This window comes from Panthera leo, chromosome D1 (genome assembly GCF_018350215.1).
Source record: "Panthera leo isolate Ple1 chromosome D1, P.leo_Ple1_pat1.1, whole genome shotgun sequence".
Classification (NCBI taxonomy): Eukaryota; Metazoa; Chordata; class Mammalia; order Carnivora; family Felidae; genus Panthera; species Panthera leo.
In genome coordinates, this window is record NC_056688.1 from 67050599 (window position 1) to 67069308 (window position 18710).

The 18710-nt window shown below is 36.1% G+C and overlaps 1 protein-coding gene across 5 annotated transcripts in view; it reads right to left on the bottom strand.

Annotated features, from left to right (window-relative positions):
* The window catches only part of RNF141 (ring finger protein 141), a 32558-nt gene that overhangs the window by 9843 nt on the left and 4005 nt on the right, over window positions 1-18710 (bottom strand). For all 5 annotated transcript variants that reach the window (XM_042906918.1, XM_042906919.1, XM_042906916.1 and 2 more), the window contains 4 exons: window positions 11159-11353; window positions 8161-8269; window positions 6025-6206; window positions 4253-4360 (listed from right to left, as the gene is read on the bottom strand). In XM_042906918.1, coding sequence (XP_042762852.1) covers window positions 4253-4360; window positions 6025-6206; window positions 8161-8269; window positions 11159-11301 — 542 coding nt within the window. In that variant the 5' untranslated portion in view covers window positions 11302-11353. The remainder of the gene's footprint in view (window positions 1-4252; window positions 4361-6024; window positions 6207-8160; window positions 8270-11158; window positions 11354-18710) is intronic.

Genomic DNA, 18710 nt, shown 5'->3' on the forward strand with positions numbered 1-18710 from the left:
CTTAAAACAATGAAAACACTGGAAAAATACATGAAACAAGGCTTTCAACACTGGACATCATCAGATAACACAGGACAATAATCCCTGGGGATGAGAAGCAAAGAAGGTGAGCCCTATAATTGCCCCAGCTTATTGTCTTGAGAGCCTTCAGGCTGTAGAGCAAGCAGGAGAAACCCAGATGGAGCCTGGCAGACTCTCTGAGTTGAAGAGACACAGCTGAGACTCTTGGGAGGCCAAGGCAGCTAGAGTTCACAGGGCAGAGTACTGAAGTACTTAACTGCAGAAAGTTACACAAAGGGAGAATTCTGGAATCTACTGAAGGTCTCCTTAGGATATATTCAGCAGAGTTATGATCAGTGTGTGCATGTGAGGCTCAGGAATCACCCAAAAGAATGTGAAGGAACACTACCCAAAACTCACACAGGGCCTGGGATATTGCCTGCTTTCACCAGACAGACTGGAAAACCTCGTAACTCATGGAGCATTGAGCAGAGTACTCTGAAGGGTCCCCTGAAGGCCTCATTAGTGGGACATAATTAGCTCTCAACTAAACACTGCTCTGGTCCTGCCTAACAAATCATAAAAGCAAGACCCAAAAGGATCAAACTGTTCTAAGTAACTATATTCCAGAACAAAGCTCAAGGATATTTATAGGAATACAAAAATATCCAGTACCCAAAAAGGTAAAAATCACAGTGTCTGGCACCCAGTCAAGAACTACCAGGCATAAAAAGAAGCAGAAAAATACAAGCCCAAATGAAGAGGAAAAATCAATCAAAACCAATCCAGAGCAGACACAGATGTTAGAATTAGCAGGGAAAGAAAATTAATGGTTATAACAATCATATTCTATGTATTAAAAACACTAGAGGAAAGACCAAACATTTGAAGTAGAGATATAGAAGATATTAAAAACATTTTTTTAATGTTTATTTATTTTTGACAGAGAGAGAGAGACAGAGCATGAGCAAGGTGGGGGGGGGGGGGTGGTGTGGAAAGAGAGAGGGAGACCCAGAATTCTGAGCTGTCAGCACAGAACCCGATGTGGGGCCCGACATCACGGAGAGTGAGATCATGACCTGAGCCGAAGTTGGACGCTCAACTGACTGTGCCACCCAGGCGCCCCAAGATATGGAAGATATTTTAAAAACTCAAACTTCTTGACATGAAAACTATAATGTCTGCAATAAAAAATACACTGGATGGGATTACTGACAAATTAGACATTGCCAAAAAAAAAGATTGACAAATTTGAAAAGATCTAGCAATGTTAACTCTCCAAAATGAAAACATAGAGAAAATGATTTTTAAAAGGAAAAGAGCAACAGTGAGCTGTGGGACAACTTTAAGTGGTCTAATATATGTGTAACTTGAGTCCTAGGAGAAGAGTGAGAACAAAAATATATTTAAGAAAATAATGGCTGAAAATTTTCCAAAATTGATGATGCAATAAACCTACAAATCCAAGGAATTCAGTGAACACTAAGCACAAGGAACGTGAAGAAAACTACTAGAAGGCATATCATAATCAAACTTCTCAAATCAATGATAAAAAAAAAAAAACACTTAAAAGCAGCCAGAGGAAAAAAAGGCATATTATCTACAGAGGAAAAAAAGATAAGAATGATAGCATATTTCTCATAGGAAACAATGCAAGAAAAATGAGGGTGGAGCGAGAGCAACATCATTAAAGTCCTGAAAGAAAAAATAGTATTAGTCTAGAATTCTATACCCAGAAAAAATATCTTTGAAAAACGATGTTCAGACACTCAAGAACGTTCTATGGAATCTACAAAAAAGCTATCAGAACTAATAAATGGGTTTAGTAAGGTTGTAGGATAAAGGATTAATACACAAAAATCTATTGCAGTTTTATATACTAGCAACAAATGATCAGAAATTGAAATAAAAAATACTCTTAAAATAGCCTAAAATACAAAATAATTAGAGATAAATCTATCAAAGATTTATAATACTGAAAACTACAAAAATTGATGAGACAAGTGAAAGAGCTGAATAAATGGAGAAATACACTGTGATTGTGGACTAGAAGACTTAATGTTGTTAAGAAGTCAACACTTGCCAAATCAGTCTATTTATTTAATGCAATTTTAACCAAAATCCTTATAGCTGTTTTGAAGAAATTGACAGTTGACTCTAAAACTCATTTTGAAATGCAAAAGAACTAGAATAGGCAAAACAACTTTGACAAAGAAGAACAAAGTTGGAGGACTAACATTCCCTGATTTTAAGACTCAAAGCTACATTAATCAAGGTAGTGTGGTATTGTTATGAAATAAACAGATCAATGGAACAGAAGAGAATCCAGAAATAGACCCATGTGTATTTAAACAAATGATTTACAATAAAGGTGAAGGGGCAATTAGTGAAGGAAAGATAGTCTTTTCAGTAAAATGTGCTGAAGCAACTAGATAGCCATAGGCAAGAAAAGAATTTTGATCAATACCTCACATCATATACAAAAAATTAACTCAAAACGGATCATAGATATAAATGTAAAACCTAAAATTATAGAGCTTCCAAAAGAACAGAGGAAAATCCTTGTCACTTTAGGTTAGACAGATTTCTTAGATATGACACTAAAATCACTATGCTTAAATAACAAACTGATAATTGGACCTCATCAAAATTAAAAACTTCTACTCTATCAAAGACATTCTTAAGAGAATGAAAAGGCAAATCACAAAGTGGGAGAAAATATTTTCAAGTCAAATATCTGATATGTATTCATAATATAGAAAGAACTCTAAAACTTAATACCAAAACAACCCAATAAAGAAATAGGCAAAAGATGTGTGTGGGCACTTCACCAAAGACAGACAGGTGGTAAATTAACATATAAAAAGATGCTCAACATCATCAATCAGTAGGGAAACGCAAACTAAAACTGCAATGAGATACCACTACACATCTGTTAGAATGGCTAAAATAAAAGGACTGACCATACTTACCAGAGGGGAGGAGAGTAGGGGGATGGGTAAAACAGGTGAAGGGGATTAAAAATACACTTCTTTTGATGAGCACTAATATATGGAACTGCTGAATCACTATATTATACAGCTGAAACTAACATAACACTGATGTTAACAACACTGGAATTAAAAAAACAAAAAAACGAAAAACAAAAACAAAAACAAAACTGACCATACTAAGTACTGGCAATGTTGTGGAGCAACTAGAATTGTCATACACTGCTGGTGGCAGTGCAAAATGGTACAACCACTTTTGGGAAACAGGAGGCAGTTTCTTTAAAAGGTTAAACATATACCCACCATATGATCTAGCTATTCTACTTCTAGGTATTTAACCAAGAGACACCCAAAATACATGTCCATAAAAAGACTTGTCTACAAATACATATAGCAGCTTCATTTGCAATACCTAAAAATTGGAAGCAATCCAATGTCCATAATGGGTGAAGAGATAAGTAAACTGTGGTATACCATACAATGAACACTACTCAGAAAAAAAGTTGGGGGGGGGGACTACTGATAGCATGCTATAACATGGATAAATCTGAAAATAATTCTATTGAATGAAGAAAAAAAGAGTGCATGTTATATAATTTCATTTAAAAAGATTCTAGAAAATCCAAATTATTTTATAATGACTAAAAGCAGATTAGTGGTTGTCTGGGGACTGGAAGTGTTGGGAAAGAGACTTTACAGTGGGGCACAAAATAACTTTTGGGGTGATTTGGGGAGGATAAATTTGTTCATTGTGATGACATTTTTTATGGGTGTATATATGTCAAAACACCAAACTGTACTTTAAATATATGTAGTTTATTGTATGTCAGTTATAAAGTCACCTAAATGCTTGATTTTTATTTTGTAAAATAACGTGCTTGACTAGCTGATCTCTAAAGTTCTCTCCAGGTCCAATAATCTAATATTCAAGGATTCATATTATTCCTTTTAATCATATATAGAGGCAAAATACAGAAATGAGGACAAAAATGAAGAAAAAGGGAAGCTTGTGATTCTAGACTCAAGTCAGGCACAAATCTTACAGCAAAAGTAAAATGCCAAAATTAAGATACACTGCCACATTTCATAAAGTTAAAGTATAAAAATGTTTTTAACCAGAAGAGGAAGCATGTTATACAATCCAAAGTACTAAAGAACAAAATCTTTTACACTTAACTACACTATTATTGTATCCTTTGAAGTTTATTCATGTACTTTTCCATTTATCTGTGCCCATCCCTTGAAGGCAGCAGATAACTTACCATTTATCAATGCACTTCTGACAAAAGCTGTGAGCACAAGGCAGGATGAGGTCAGCTCGACCATCCATACAGATACAACACTCCTCCTCGTCAGTCAGCTGCTTCACCCTGCAGTGTGAAAACGGAGCTAGAGCAACAATATTCTCTGCTGTCATTGTGCTTTAAACTTTGTCTCCAGTGCCTTAGAACGCATTATCAGCATCTGTGTGCCCTCAGCATGAAGCAAAACATGACTCAGGCAAAATAAGACTAAATTAACATCACTTTTAGGGACAGCAAACATTAGGGAAGAAGTACTAAGAGGGACAAATTTCATAAAGAAAGACTGGATAATAGATGAACACTGTGATGATCAAAAAGAATACATAAACTAAAACTGGAAATACTCAGGTCTTTCTGAAAATAATAGGCCCTTTTGTTTTTAAATTTTTTTTTAATGTTTATTTTTGAGAGAGAGAGAGCGAGCGTGCGCGCGCTTGTGCACGAGGGGGGGAGGGGCATAGAGAGAGGGAGACACAGAATCTGAAGCAGTCTCCAGGTTCCACGCTGTCAGCTCAGAGCCCTATGTGGGGGTAGGGCTCAAACTCATGAACCGGAAGATCGTGACCTGAGTCAAGGTTGGACTGGGCCATACAGGGGCCCCCATATTAGGTCCTTTCAATTATATCACATTTACATAAATGAATTCGACCGATAGAAGATTTATTTGCCATGTAGGATACAAAGCTCTTTAAATTATGGACCTTGTTGGGATGCCTGGGTGGCTCAGTCAGTTAAGTATCTGACTATTTCAGCTCAGGTCATGATCTCACAGTTCATGGGATTGAGCCCCGTGTCAGGCTCCTGCCAGCTCAGAACCTGCTTGGGATTCTCTCTCTCCCCTTGTCTTTGCCTCTTCCCTGCTCACTCATTTTGTGTCTGTCTCTCCCAAAATGAATAAACATTAAAACAACAGCAACAACAAAATACAGAAAAGAAAAGCCTAAACATTGCCAGTCATGCTCTAAAATTCACTTGGCATTTCAGTAATATTTGTACAGCCCAAATCTAGAAAACCAAACAATCCTATAAACAACAAATGATAAAAGGAAATAACAATTTTACTACAATATAGTATTTGGAAACCAGTTGGTTAAGAATAGACCAGAAAATGCAACTGTAAAAGAACCAATAAAAGAGAAATTCTTGCTAAACATACTCTTAATTTAAGGTAAAAGACACTGTCAATACAGATTTTCACTGTCTATTCAGTATGACAATAAGACAGGATGTCAACATGTCTGGATCCACCAAAGACTTTTTCCAATGAGGCATTTACAAATTTAAATTATGGTCATGGTTGTCAAATGGCAACAGGTGGGAGTGTTCACATGCAAAAAGCATTATAGAGAAGGAAAAGAAAGTTTAAATAGAACAATAATATATTAGGCCTGAGTAAACAAATTCCATCAAAGAAAACTCTGGCTGACTTCATTTCTTCCTGTTATAAGAGAGATATTAATATCCTTTGTCATTAAATGCAAGCATATAGAGTGGAGAGTGCATTCATGGAAACTGGGTTGATAGAAGCATTACCTGGTGTGAGTCACTTTAATTTTTCTATAATTTGGCACTTAACAATGTCCTGAAGCACAGACATCCAAAAACTGATCAGCTGAGATAAGAAGTAATGTGATTTAAGATATCACAAAGAGCACCAGCAAATATTACTGAGATTTCAGCAGCTTGCATATTGGAAAAGAAGAGAAACATGGTACTTATGCACTGTATACCTTCCCATCCAAAGACTAGCCTGACACGATGTTACAGATGATGAGTTTTCATCAGGGTCTTCAGAGGTGGAGCTCATTGCCAATACTCCTGATGCTTGACTTGTGATGTCTTTATAAAGCTGAATAAACTGGTACAAATTCATGATCCGTGATGCTTCCACAATGCCAGTGCTTTTGTTAATCTACAAATACAAAGAAAATGAAAAAAAAAGTTCATAATTTCTTTGACCAATTTTTTTTTCAAGTTTTTATTTAAATTCCAGTTAGTTAACATGCAGTGTAATATTAGTTTCAGGTGTAGAATTTAGTGATTCATCACTTACATACAACACCTGGTACTCATCACAGCAAGTGCCCTCCTTAATCCTCATCACCTATTCAATCCATCCCCCTTCTCTAATCATTTTTCCCAAAAGAGGGGGGAACAGATATTTAGTCAAAAATCCTAGGAAGTAAAATTTTTCAAGGTTTGGAAACTACCTAACAAGAGAGAAAAAGAATGTCTGAGCAAATGAATAATAAATGTCATGTCTCCTACATTTATGGAAGTCAAAGTACTTGCACACATGTATCTCATTTGATACTCAAAATAACCCTGTAGGCATCACCCTGTTTAGAGTTGATGATGTCAGATGACTTTCCCAGACCTAAAAAATGAATTTCAGAGACCAGTATTGACAATTCTTTTTAACTTCTTAACGAATTTCTTAACTAAAAGATTTATTTGAATCCAACAACCACATGCCATTCTACTATAACTGAAACAACCAACTGCTTTCTTGAATATCTTAAGTTCTATTTTACACTAAAACTTCCAAACTAAAGAAAGAAAATTACACTAAAGTAAATCCTAAGAAAAAGTGGTTGAATTCTTCCCAGAAGGCTATTTTGTTTTGGCAAAAAAACTCATTTAGTATAAAGTGGAACCAGTGGCCTACAGATTGTACCTCTCCCCACCCTCGCTTACATTCTTTTATTATTATTATTTTAAAGTTTATTTATTTATTTTGAGAGAGACAGAGGGGGGCAGATGAAAAGAAAGAGAATCCCAAGCAGGCTCGGATGGATAAAAACAATACAATTCATGAAGTTCCTTTTTTAAAGTTTATTTATTTATTTTGAAAGAGACAGAGAAAGACCGAGAGTACAAGCAGGGGAGGGCCAGAGAGAGAGAGGGAGAGAAAGAGAATCCCAAGACGGCTCTGTACTGACAGCACAGAGCCTGAGGCAGGGCCAGAACTTACAAACTGTGAGATCATGACCTGAGCCAAAACCAATAGTCAGATACTTAACTGACTGAGCCCCCAGGTGCCCCTCATGAAGTTTCTTAATAGCCATTGTAGTCCATAATTTTAATTAACCCATTAATTTTTCTAATATTATTTCCATAAAATATTTCATTTAAACATCATTTAGATTAGCTTTTATAATGAATTAAATGTTATTTGAGGATAATCATGGTAGTAACAGTCAAGACAAGGTCTTTTTGTAAATACAAAGGTTATAGCACAATTGTGTTTCAGTCGCTTAAGATTAAGAAATATGAGGAGTGCCTGGGTGGCTCAGTCGGTTGAGCATCCGGCTTCGGCTCAGGCCATGATCTCATGGTTTGTGAGTTCAAGCCCCGCGTTAGACTCTGCTGACAACCCAGAGCCTGGAGTCTAATTCAGATTCTGTGTCTCCCTCTCTCTCTGCCCCTCCTCTCTCTTTTCTCTCTCTCTCTCTCTCCTTCCCTCTCAAAAATAAATAAATCTTAAAAAAAAAAAAAGTTTAAGGAGGGCACTTGTTGTGATGAGCACTGGGGGTCGTATGTAAGTCATGAATCACTAAACTCTATTCCTGAAACCAATACTGCACTGTATGTTAATAAAATTTAAATTTAAAAAAAAGTTAAAAAAATGGCAAGGTTTCTATTATGCCTCAGCAAAGAGAACTAGAAAATTAAAAAAAAAATAAAAAAATTGCAAACTGCTTTGATGAAAATGAGTTGCCTTAAAATAAAACCTTGTAATTTTAACCAAAAAAAATTAGCAAGTTATTAATATGTAATTCTACTATACTGTATTACATGATTAAGCGTGGCTCTAACCACCAAAAGAATTTAAGTTCAGAGCTTGAAGTCTCTGTTGTCCTCACCTTGGTACAGATCACCCGTACAACCATTTTCCATAAGGCAGAGGAATCAGACCGAGGGAGTACCTCAAAAACAAGATGTTTTCCCTGGCCAGAAACCATTTTAGCAGTTCTGAAAAGAGACAAACACATTTGTTAATTTTATGAAAAGTCTTATAAAATAATGGAGCTATGAAACCAGATTCAAGAAACCCTTTAAAACAGAAGAAAATCTGAAGAAAATACAGAGACAAGTAACAATAATGATTGTAATAATTAGATTCTTAAAACACAGGGACAGAGAATGTTTTGATTATAAACATACAACTAAGTTTTTAACGTCAACAGCATCGCTGACAGAATAATAGATCTTTTTATGTCATATCTCAATGGTTTTTTAATGTCTAACAAAGATGTCTAGAAAAAAACACATCTAAGAAATCAGGTACTTAAAGAAAAAGTTTAGCTGGTTTCATTTAGCCACATTATTTTTCCTTATGTTTATTTATGTATTTTGGGAGAGAGAGAGAGAGAGAGAGAGAGAGAGAGAGAATATGAATCCCAAGCAGGCTCTATGCTGTCAGCGTGGAGCAGAATGCAGGGCTCTATCTCATGAACTGTGAGGTCATGACCTGAGCCAAAACCAAGAGTTGGATGCTTAACTGAATGAGCCACCTGCATTTTGACTACTGCCTCAGATGTATAAAGTGTGAGAAAAAAATCTTGCTCTTGGTTGAGCCCTAATTTAAGCAACACACAGCTCTTTGAAAAAAAAAAAAATTTTTTTTTAAAATTTGGGACTGGATCAAGCAAACGATTTGAGACACCTTAAATACAGCTTTGCTATCTTCCTTTAGCAGAGTAATTTTGAGGGCCACAGGATTCTAACATAAAAATATAACACCTTTAGAGGATAATTCAGTATCTTCCCATTAATGCCAAATTATATCAGATCAAAGATACACTAAGTATTATCATTAGTCACATTTCTCTCTGAGCACCAGTGGGGATATCATACTCAGAACCAAAGGATGTAGAGGTAAATAGAAGCCACCAAAAATAAAGCAACTAGCTCTAGGTAACAAAGTCTGCTAGTGAAATTCATCTGTGCCAGTTCTCAGCTGTTTTCTAGCTATTAAGCCACGCTTTTTGTATAGGTTTAACTTTATAATTCTCACACAGCATTGCACTTGTGAAATGCCCAACTCTGACCCATATAAATTAGTTTTAGGAACCAAATCCAGTCAGAACATCCTGTGCTAAGTAAATAAAAGGAAGATATTCTTTACTATCACCTCTATATTACACAATAAGCTTAGCTGTGGATGCTTTCACAAGACATATTTTATCTGGTATCTTTAGACCAAAAAGTAAAATTTTATAGAACAGATGGCTTATGTATATAAATTCCGAGACTCTAAAGGGATGGCAGATGTCAATGATTACTCTTCATAAGAGTCAAAACAATAAACACCAAAAAGCATTCCACTCAGGCACCTCGATGACTCAGTCAATTAAGCATTCGACTCTTGGTTTCAGCTCAGGTCATGATCTCATGGTTGTGAGATTGAGCCTCACGTTGGGCTCTGTACTGGGCGTGGAGCCCGCTTGGAATTCTCCCTCTCTCCCTCCCTTCCTTCCCCCCCCCTCCCCGATGCTCTTGCTGTCAAAAAGTTAAAAAAAAAAAAAAAAAAAGCATTCCATTCATTATTCTATTAAATTTAATCTATTTTTACTCCTTAAAAATACAGTCCCAGAAGTAATGCCTCAAATACTACCATCTGTATAATCTAAAAAAGGAAAAAGGAAAAAAGAAAAAGGCTAAAATTTTATGACTATATTTTTATTATAAAAGATCAGACAATATGTAAATATACCCAGTAAAATGTACAATCTCCCTTCACTGCCCCCCTTTTCCAGCAATTCCCCAGAAACATTGTATACATACTTACAGTTCATTTTCTATGCATTTATATGTATATTCATATAGGATCCATCCATATATCTATACAGAATTTTTTTTTTATTAAATGAATGAAATCCAATGTTTCAAAAAGATGTTATCTTCTAAGATAACTTTAATGTTTAAGACATTCTTTATTCTTCATGACTGGGTAACAGTAGACTCTGTATTTTAATAGCTTCTACACAGATCAGTATAAAAATTGATACAATAAAGAATAAACTCTGGGCGCCTGGGTGGCTTGTTGGTTAAGCATCTGACTTTGGCTCAGGTCATGATCTCACAGTTCGTGAGTTCTAGCCCTGCATTGGGCTCCGTGTTGGCAGTTCAGAGCCTGGAGTCTGCTTGGGATTCTGTGTCTCACTCTCTCTCTGCTCCTCCCCTGCTTGCACTGTCTCTCTCGCTTTCTCTCAAAAATAAAAAAACATTAAAAAAAATTTTTTTAAAGAATAAATTCACACAAAAAAGGCAAAGTTCTATTAGATGTGCTCTTTAAAAAGGCAGAGAAATTTAAATTCCATCTCAGAAATCTATTCAAGAGTTAAAGAGATTTAAAAATGTTAGCTAATTAGAAAATATTAACAAACGAAATACCTTGTCCTTCAGTGGTGACAAATGAATTATTACTATTATGTATTTCTATGGCAAAAATAATGCTCAGTGAACACAGATTTATTTATTTATTAACCAGATGAATTGGCTGATGTATAGAAACCTGACTGCCCTTTGACTATCCTAGGAACCTTTCTCTAGAGTGACTAATTGGCTTATTCTTACTCTCTTCTGTTTATGTAAACCTTTAGGTCTTTCAAACAAGAATTGATTTATAAGCCTATGTTCAAAATCCAGTTTTAAGTTCCTTTGGTCTCTTTTGTTCCTGTTACATATTTTAAAATAGCCACATAGAAAATCTTGTAGTAGGCACTCAATAAATATTTGCTAACTGCTGCAGCTGAAAACATTCAGTCTTACCAATCAATATTTCTGGTTACTTCTCAGTCATGGCATATGGGGCATACATCAGGGAGGAAAAATAAAATGAAAAAGAACAAGCCTTACATATCATTAAGTTCAGCTACTCTCCCAAGAAATTCTTCATAAGTTAAGGAGCCACTTTCTCGAACCAATATGACATGTTTTGCTACTTTTTCTGGTAACTTGCTAAGAACCAACTGTGTCTGATCCGAAATTTGCTGTCCCATGATGAAATGATGTCTTTTGAAATCCAGAAACAGTGTTGCTTCACATAGTTATCTGTCAAATATATATAAAAGTTACTTTCATATATACTATAAAAACAGCAATATACCCATCCCTTCAAGAAAATAAGAAAAACTAGGAATACCTTTAAGTGAGGGTTCAGTAAACTTAAGTCTAAGGTGGAATTTATTTAAACAATAATATTTTTAAAGTAAAGATTTATGTTTTTATTTTTAAGATCATATAACTAAATGAAAAAACAGGATTCACTTATGTTACTGGTAGGGTGGTGAACTTCTAATTCCTATAATTTTGGCAACTCAAAAACCATCACAACTGAGTGGCTCAGTTGGTTAAGTTTCCAACTCTTGATTTTGGCTCAGGTCATGATCTCATGATTTGTGAGATTGAGCCCTGACTGATGGGAGTGCATGACTGTGCTCTCTCTCTCTCAAAATAAGTAAATAAACAATAAAATTAAAAAAAAAAAAACATTACACACACACACACACACAGAGGCATTTAAGTGCTTGTATATAATAGGAAGCTTGTTTATACGCATAATTTTCAAAGGACATTTACTGACTACTTACCACATGTCAGACTCTTACCTAAGAGCTTCCCATATATTACCTCATTTATTTCTTACAACAACCTTAAGGGCGAGGCATTATTATATTCTTATTTTTACAGATAAGGAAGTAGAGCTAAGTAACTTATCTAAAATTAAATGGTAAGTGACCAAAGTGAACTTTGAACTCATGTTTTTCAGATTCTAGTGCTCATATATTTTTTTAAGTTTTTATGTAAATTCTAGTTAACATACAGTGTAATATTAGTTTCAGGTGTACAAAATAGTGATTCAACACTTCCATACATCACCAGTGCTCAGCACATAAGTGTAAAATACTAACATAGTTATTTTTTTAAATTTTATTTAAATCCAGGTTAACATATAGTGTAATAACAGTTTCAGGAGTAGAATTTAGTGATTCATCACTTACGTATAACAACCAATGCTCATCCCAATAACTGCCCTCCTCAATGCCCATCACATATTTAGCTCATCCCCCTACCCAGCTCCCCTCCAGCAACCTTCAGTTCTCTGTATTTAAGAATTTCTTATAGTTTGCTTCCCTCTCTGTTTTTATCTTATTTTTCCTTCCCTTCCCCAATGTTCATCTGTTTTGTTTCTTAAATTCCACATGTGAGTGAAATCATATATTTATCCTTCTCTTATTTCACTTTCTAGTACTCATATTTTTAATCACTGATATACCAAGATACATAATCATGATACAATTATATCAGCCAAATAACGTTTGTTGAAATACTTTATTTGTAAACGTGCAACTTAATTTTTAATTATAAAATATATGCAAATTAAACACTTTTTTTGGTTTGAAAGCCTAAGAAAATTCAAATATTAGATAATTTAACCACCTCACATTTTCTGCTTAGAAAAGATAGCACTTTTGCTATCTAACTTCTCCAGGTGTTTTAATGTTTAAAAAAAATTTTTTTTTTAAATTTATTTTTGAGAGAGAGAGAGCACGAGCAGGGGATGGGCAGAGAGAGGAAGACACAGAATCCAAAGCAGGCTCCAGGCTATGAGCTGTCTGCACAGAGCCCAACATGGGGCTCGAACTCAAGAACCATGAGATCATAACCTGAGCTCAAGTCAGATGCTCAACCAACTGAGCCATGCAGGTGCCTACCAGGTGTTTTAAACTTAAAGTTTATATAACTTGTTTTCTAAGTATGAAGGTGATATTTTAGTTGAAAGGCTGGATCACTCCTTTAATAATCTACTAGCAGTATATATCAATAAGTTATTGAAATGACTTAAAAATGTAATCACAAAACATTTATAACATTTTTTTTAATGTTTATTTATTTTTGAGAGAGATAGACAGAGACCAAATGCAAGCGAGGGAGGGTCCGAGAGAGAGGGAGACGCAGAATCCGAAGCAGGCCTCAGGCTCTGAGCTGTCAGCACAGAGCCTGACGCGGGGCTCGAACCCATAAACCGTGAGATCATGACCTGAGCCGAAGTTGGACACCCAACCGACTGGGCCACCCAGGCACCCCTGTAATCACAAAACATTTAATAATTACTCTAAAGTCTTGAAATATGTAATTCTGTGAATTGTGGCTAAAGAAGAGTTGAATGTGTTTATTCTGCAAAGTTTTTTTCTTTGGTAAATAATGATTAATCAGAATATCAAGTATTGAGAATATGGTTGAAACAGAAAATAAAGTTTTAGTATTTCTGTCTATGCTGACTTACTCTGTCACTTAATATGAAAATCCCTATTCAACACAAATACTACTACTACTAATAGTAAAAGCAGCTAATACTTTTGATCACTTGCATTGTGTAACACAATCTTCTGAGCACTCTACATATATTCAGGAATTCAGTCAGGGGGACCTGGGTGGCTCCTGACTTCGACTCGGGTCATGATCTCACAGTTTGTGAGTTTAAGCCCCACATCTGGCTCTTTGCTTGCTCACAGCAAAGAGCCTGCTTCAGATCCTCTGTCCCCCTCTCCCTGTGCCCCTCCCCCGCTGGTTCCCCTTCTCTCTCTCTCAAAATAAATAAACTTAAAAAGAAAAAAAAGGACTTCAGTCATTCAAATTCCCATAATAACCATTTTATAGATGAAGAAATAGAATAGTTATGGAAACAAATAAAGAGAGGTTAAAGTAACAAAGTCACATAGCTTACAGGGTTGTTTTGTTTGTTTGTTTGTTTTGTAATATAAAGTTAGAAGAACAGGGGCGCCTAGGTGGCTCAGTTGGTTAAGCGTCGACTTTGGCTCAGGTCATGATCTCGCCATTTACGAATTTGAGGCCCGCGTCGGGCTCTGTGCTGACAGCTCAGAGCCTGGAGCCTGCTTCGGATTCTGTGTCTCCTCCTCTCTCTGCCCCTCCCATGCTCATCCTCTGTTTCTCAATAATAAATAAAAACGTTAAAAAAAATTTAAATAACTAAGTAAATAAAAGTCCTTCCCAAGAAGGCAGTAACTTCACACTGATGTACACTACATATATACATGTGCACTACTGTCCTTATTTTTCCTGTTCTAATTCAAACATGTGAAATATCATTAGGAGCCAATGGTTGTAAACAGGTGTTAGGAAGCCACTGTGTTACCACGGTCTTTTTAAGGCCATGGAGATACAACAGTGAGTGAAAGAAACATGTTTCTTGCCATGATGGAGCATTTGATACAGTGGGGAAGAGACAACAATCACACCAATAAATACATAATTATAAAATGAGAAGAACTAAGCCAAACAAGTACAGGGTGCTACAAAAGCCTATAAAAGGGAGGCTTGATGTAGTATTGTGTCAGGGAAGTCATGCACAAACAACATTTGATTTGAGAAGAGGGATAGAGCAATGGAAAGGAAAGGCCATTCCAGGCAGAAGTTATAGAAAGTGTGTAATGGAGGAAGGAACATTGTACGTTTGAGTCAATAAAAAAAAGGCTAGAGTGACTAAAGCAGAGGCAGAGGGAGAGGGAGACTGGTATCAAGAGCTGGGCTGGTATCACAAGGGAGACTGGTATCAAGAGACGACCTGAAGACAAGCCTGCATGCCTGTCCAACCTGCGGATGGCTAAAATTGGTATGAATGAATAATGTCCACTGAAGACTAGGATTAAGACTGAAATAGATAATGATTTTCTGAAATGGAATAAATTATGTCAAATATGACAAAGTTAAATCCTTAATATTTTTTGAAAATCCAATTGCACAAAAACACAAAGCTAAGATGTGCTTAAAAGCAGTTAAAAAAATATAAAAAGTCTGAGGGTTTCAGTCAAAATAAGCCAACAGTAAATAAGGACAAAAAGGATATTAAGATAATCCCAAACTCTTGCTAGAAGCAGATGTCCAAAGCAAGACCCTAGTCCTATTGTTCTCTGTAATGGGTCCACCACATTGTAGTTCTGTAATCAGCTCTAAGCACACATTTTTAAAGGGCATTAATCATTTGAACATACCTGAGACAGTATACAAGATGTTATGGATCTAGCAAAGGAAACAAAGTGATTTATTCTAGATAAGCATAATTCAGTAACAACCAATAGGTTTGTTCAAACATTTAAAGAGATTTCATGTACAAGAGTAAGATTTATTTTATATAATTACAGTGAAAATACTGGCCTATAAGTGTGAATTAGGCAAACTTCAGGTCAAATAAGAAATTTCTATCATCCACAATTATCCAGAAGTATTAAGGGCTGTCTTGTAATGTATGCGAGCTTGTTTTCATTGGAAGTGTGGAAGTGTTTAAATAAAGATTAGAAGTTCATCTAATGAGTGTTTTAGAGAAGATGTTTGCTTGGGTGAGAAATAGAGTAGGTGACTCCTAACCTAATATTTCATTCCTAAAGTGAAGCTTAAATTCCCTCTAGCTTTCCTGTACCAATCCAATCAAAATGCAATAAAAAATTCTAACCAACTGGACTGAAAACTTTAAATTACACCTATATTACTTAACAAAGAAAAAATTAAACTTTTGAAATACACGATCTTAATATTTAGTATAAAACATTTAATGATAATTTAACCAATGTGCCCACCAACCAGATATTTAAAAAGAAGCTTTAGTCACTTATTTATTGAGTTAGAAAATGGTCCCTTTTGTTTCTGAATAGTTTTGATCTGATGCCCTAACTCTGAATAAGGTTTTTAATTTGATGCAGCATATTAACTTGTTATCCTGTAATTGCACTTGGTATCTGGAAAACCTAATCACTAACTCCTCTGATTAATTTTTTTAATGTTTATTTCTGAGAGAGAGAGAGAGAGAATGAGAGAGAGAGAGAAAACTAACCAGCGGGGGAGGGCCAGAGAGAGAGGGAGACACAGAATCTGAAGCAGGCTCCAGGCTCTGAGCTGTCAGCACTGAGCTCCACTTGGGGCTCAAACTCATGAGCTGTGAGATCATGATCTGAGCTGAAGTTGGATGCTTAACCAACTGAGCCATCCAGGTGCCTCACTAACTCCTCTGATTAAAAGGCAACACTAGATACTAAGAGAGTCTGGGCAGTGATTCTCACCCTGGTTCAGTGGATAGGGCCTAGAATTTACAGTTCATTTTGAATACCATAAAATAAGGATAATAATGATAAATATTAATGTCCATCACTAACATAAATATGATTCTGTGATCTATATGCATTATAAAACCAAAACCAAGGACAGATATTCACAAAAACAGTCTGTTGTGGCCATCCTCGAGTCACCCGCCATAGGTTTTTCAGTGTCCCTCTTCGGTGACTCTGCACATTCTTTTATAAAATAGCACACATCATCAGTTAGGTCACTTGACCATCCCCCTCTGTGAGCTTCCTGAGGATAGAGGCTGTGTTCTCTCTTCTGGTAGATACATAAGCATACAATAAATGTTTATGAACAGATACAGTAAATATTGTTGACAGATCTTTTAAAAATTATTGTTCACTTAGTATTCTTTTGACTCCTAACTTGTTCATTCATCTAGTAATAACTTGGAAAGAAGTTGAAATTTTTAAAATACATGAAAAAAAAATTATAAAAATTCATCACTAATTTAATGTGTACATGAATTGAAAAATATTCATTATTTGATAGTAGCAAATAATTCCCTCTAGACAGGGCACAGTAGTATAGCATAGGAACATAATTTGTACAAACCACTGGCATAGAACTCAGTACAAGATAAATCTCCCATCAAATGTTCTTAAAGAGGGGCGCCTGGGTGGCTCAGTCGGTTGAGTGTCTGATTTTGGCTCAGGTCATGATCTCATGGTTCATGAGTTCAAGCCCTGCTTCGGGCTCTGTTCTGACCACTCAGAGCCTGGAGCCTGCTTCAAATTCTGTTTCCCTCTATCTCTCTGCCCTTCCCCCGCTCATTCTCTGTCTTTCTCTCAAAAATAAACATTAAAAAAATATTTTTTTTTAAGTTCTTAAGGAACTATCAGTTCTCATACTATTATGCCATCTATAATTTAATGCCACCTGCCTTTCTAGCAGGATAATAAAGGCACACCTTGTTTTATTTTTATTGTATACACCTTTATTGTGCTTCACAAATATTGCCTCTTTTTTTTCTTTCCCAAGTTGAAGGTTTGTGGTAACCCTGCATGGAGCAAGTCTATGGGTGCCATGTTTCCAATAGCATTTGCTGACTTCATTTTTTCATGTAACATTTTAGTAATTCTTGCAATTTTTCAAACTTTCTTCTTATTATATTTGTTATGGTAATCTGTGATCAGTGATCTTTGATGTTACTATTGTAATTGTTTTGGGGTGCTATGAACTGCACCCATATGAGATAGCAAACTTAACTGATAAATGTTGTGTATATTCAGACTGCTCCATTGACAAGCAGTTCCTATCTCTTTCCTTCTCCAAAAGCTTCCCTAGTCCCTGAGACACAACAATATTGAAATTAGGCCAATTACTAACCCTACAATGGCCTCAAAGTGTTTAAGTGAAAGGAAGAGTCACACATCTCTCACTTTAAGTCAAAAGTTTGAACTGATTAGCTTAGTAAGGAAGGCATGTTGAAAGCTGAAATGGTCCAAAAGCTAGGCTGCTTGCACCAGTTAGCCAAATTGTGAATGCAAAAGAAAAGTTCTTGAAAGAAGTTAAAAAGTGCTATTCCAGTGAAAACACAAACAATAAGAAAATTAAAAAGCCATATTGCAGAGGGGCACCTGGGTGGCTCAGTCGGTTAAGCATCCAACTTCGGCTCAGGTCATGATCTCACAGCTTATAAGTTCAAGCCCCGCATCGGGTTCTGTGCTGACAGCTCAGAGCCTGGAGCCTGCCTCGGACTCTGTGTCTCCCTCTCTCTCTGCTCCTCCCCTGCTCATGCTCTGTCTCTGTCTCAAAAATAAATAAACATTAAAAAAAAAAATTTTTTTTAAAGCCATATTGCAGATATAGAGAAAGTTTTAGTGGTCTGGATAGAGGACCAAACCAGGCACACCGTTCTCTTAAGCCAAAACCTAATCCAGAGCACGGATCTAACTCACTTCAATTCTGTGAAGGCTGAATGTGGTGAGGAAGCTGCAGAAGAAAGTTTGAAGCTAGCAGAGGTTGGTTCATGAGGTTTAAGGAAAGAAGCCATCTCTGTAACATAAAAGTGCAAGGTAAAGCAGCAAATGCTTATATAGAAGTTGCAGTGAGTTGTCCAGAAGATCTAGCTAAGATTAATAATGAAGGTGGCTACACTAAACAACAGATTTTTTCTTTTTTTTTTCTTTAATTGTTTTATTTTAGAAAGAGCGAACATCAGCTGGGGAGAGGAGGGGAGGGAGTGGGGGGGAAGAGGGAGGGAGGGGGTAGAGGGGGAGAGAGGGAGAGATGAAGAGAGGGAGATTGAGGAGGGGGGTGGGGAGAATCC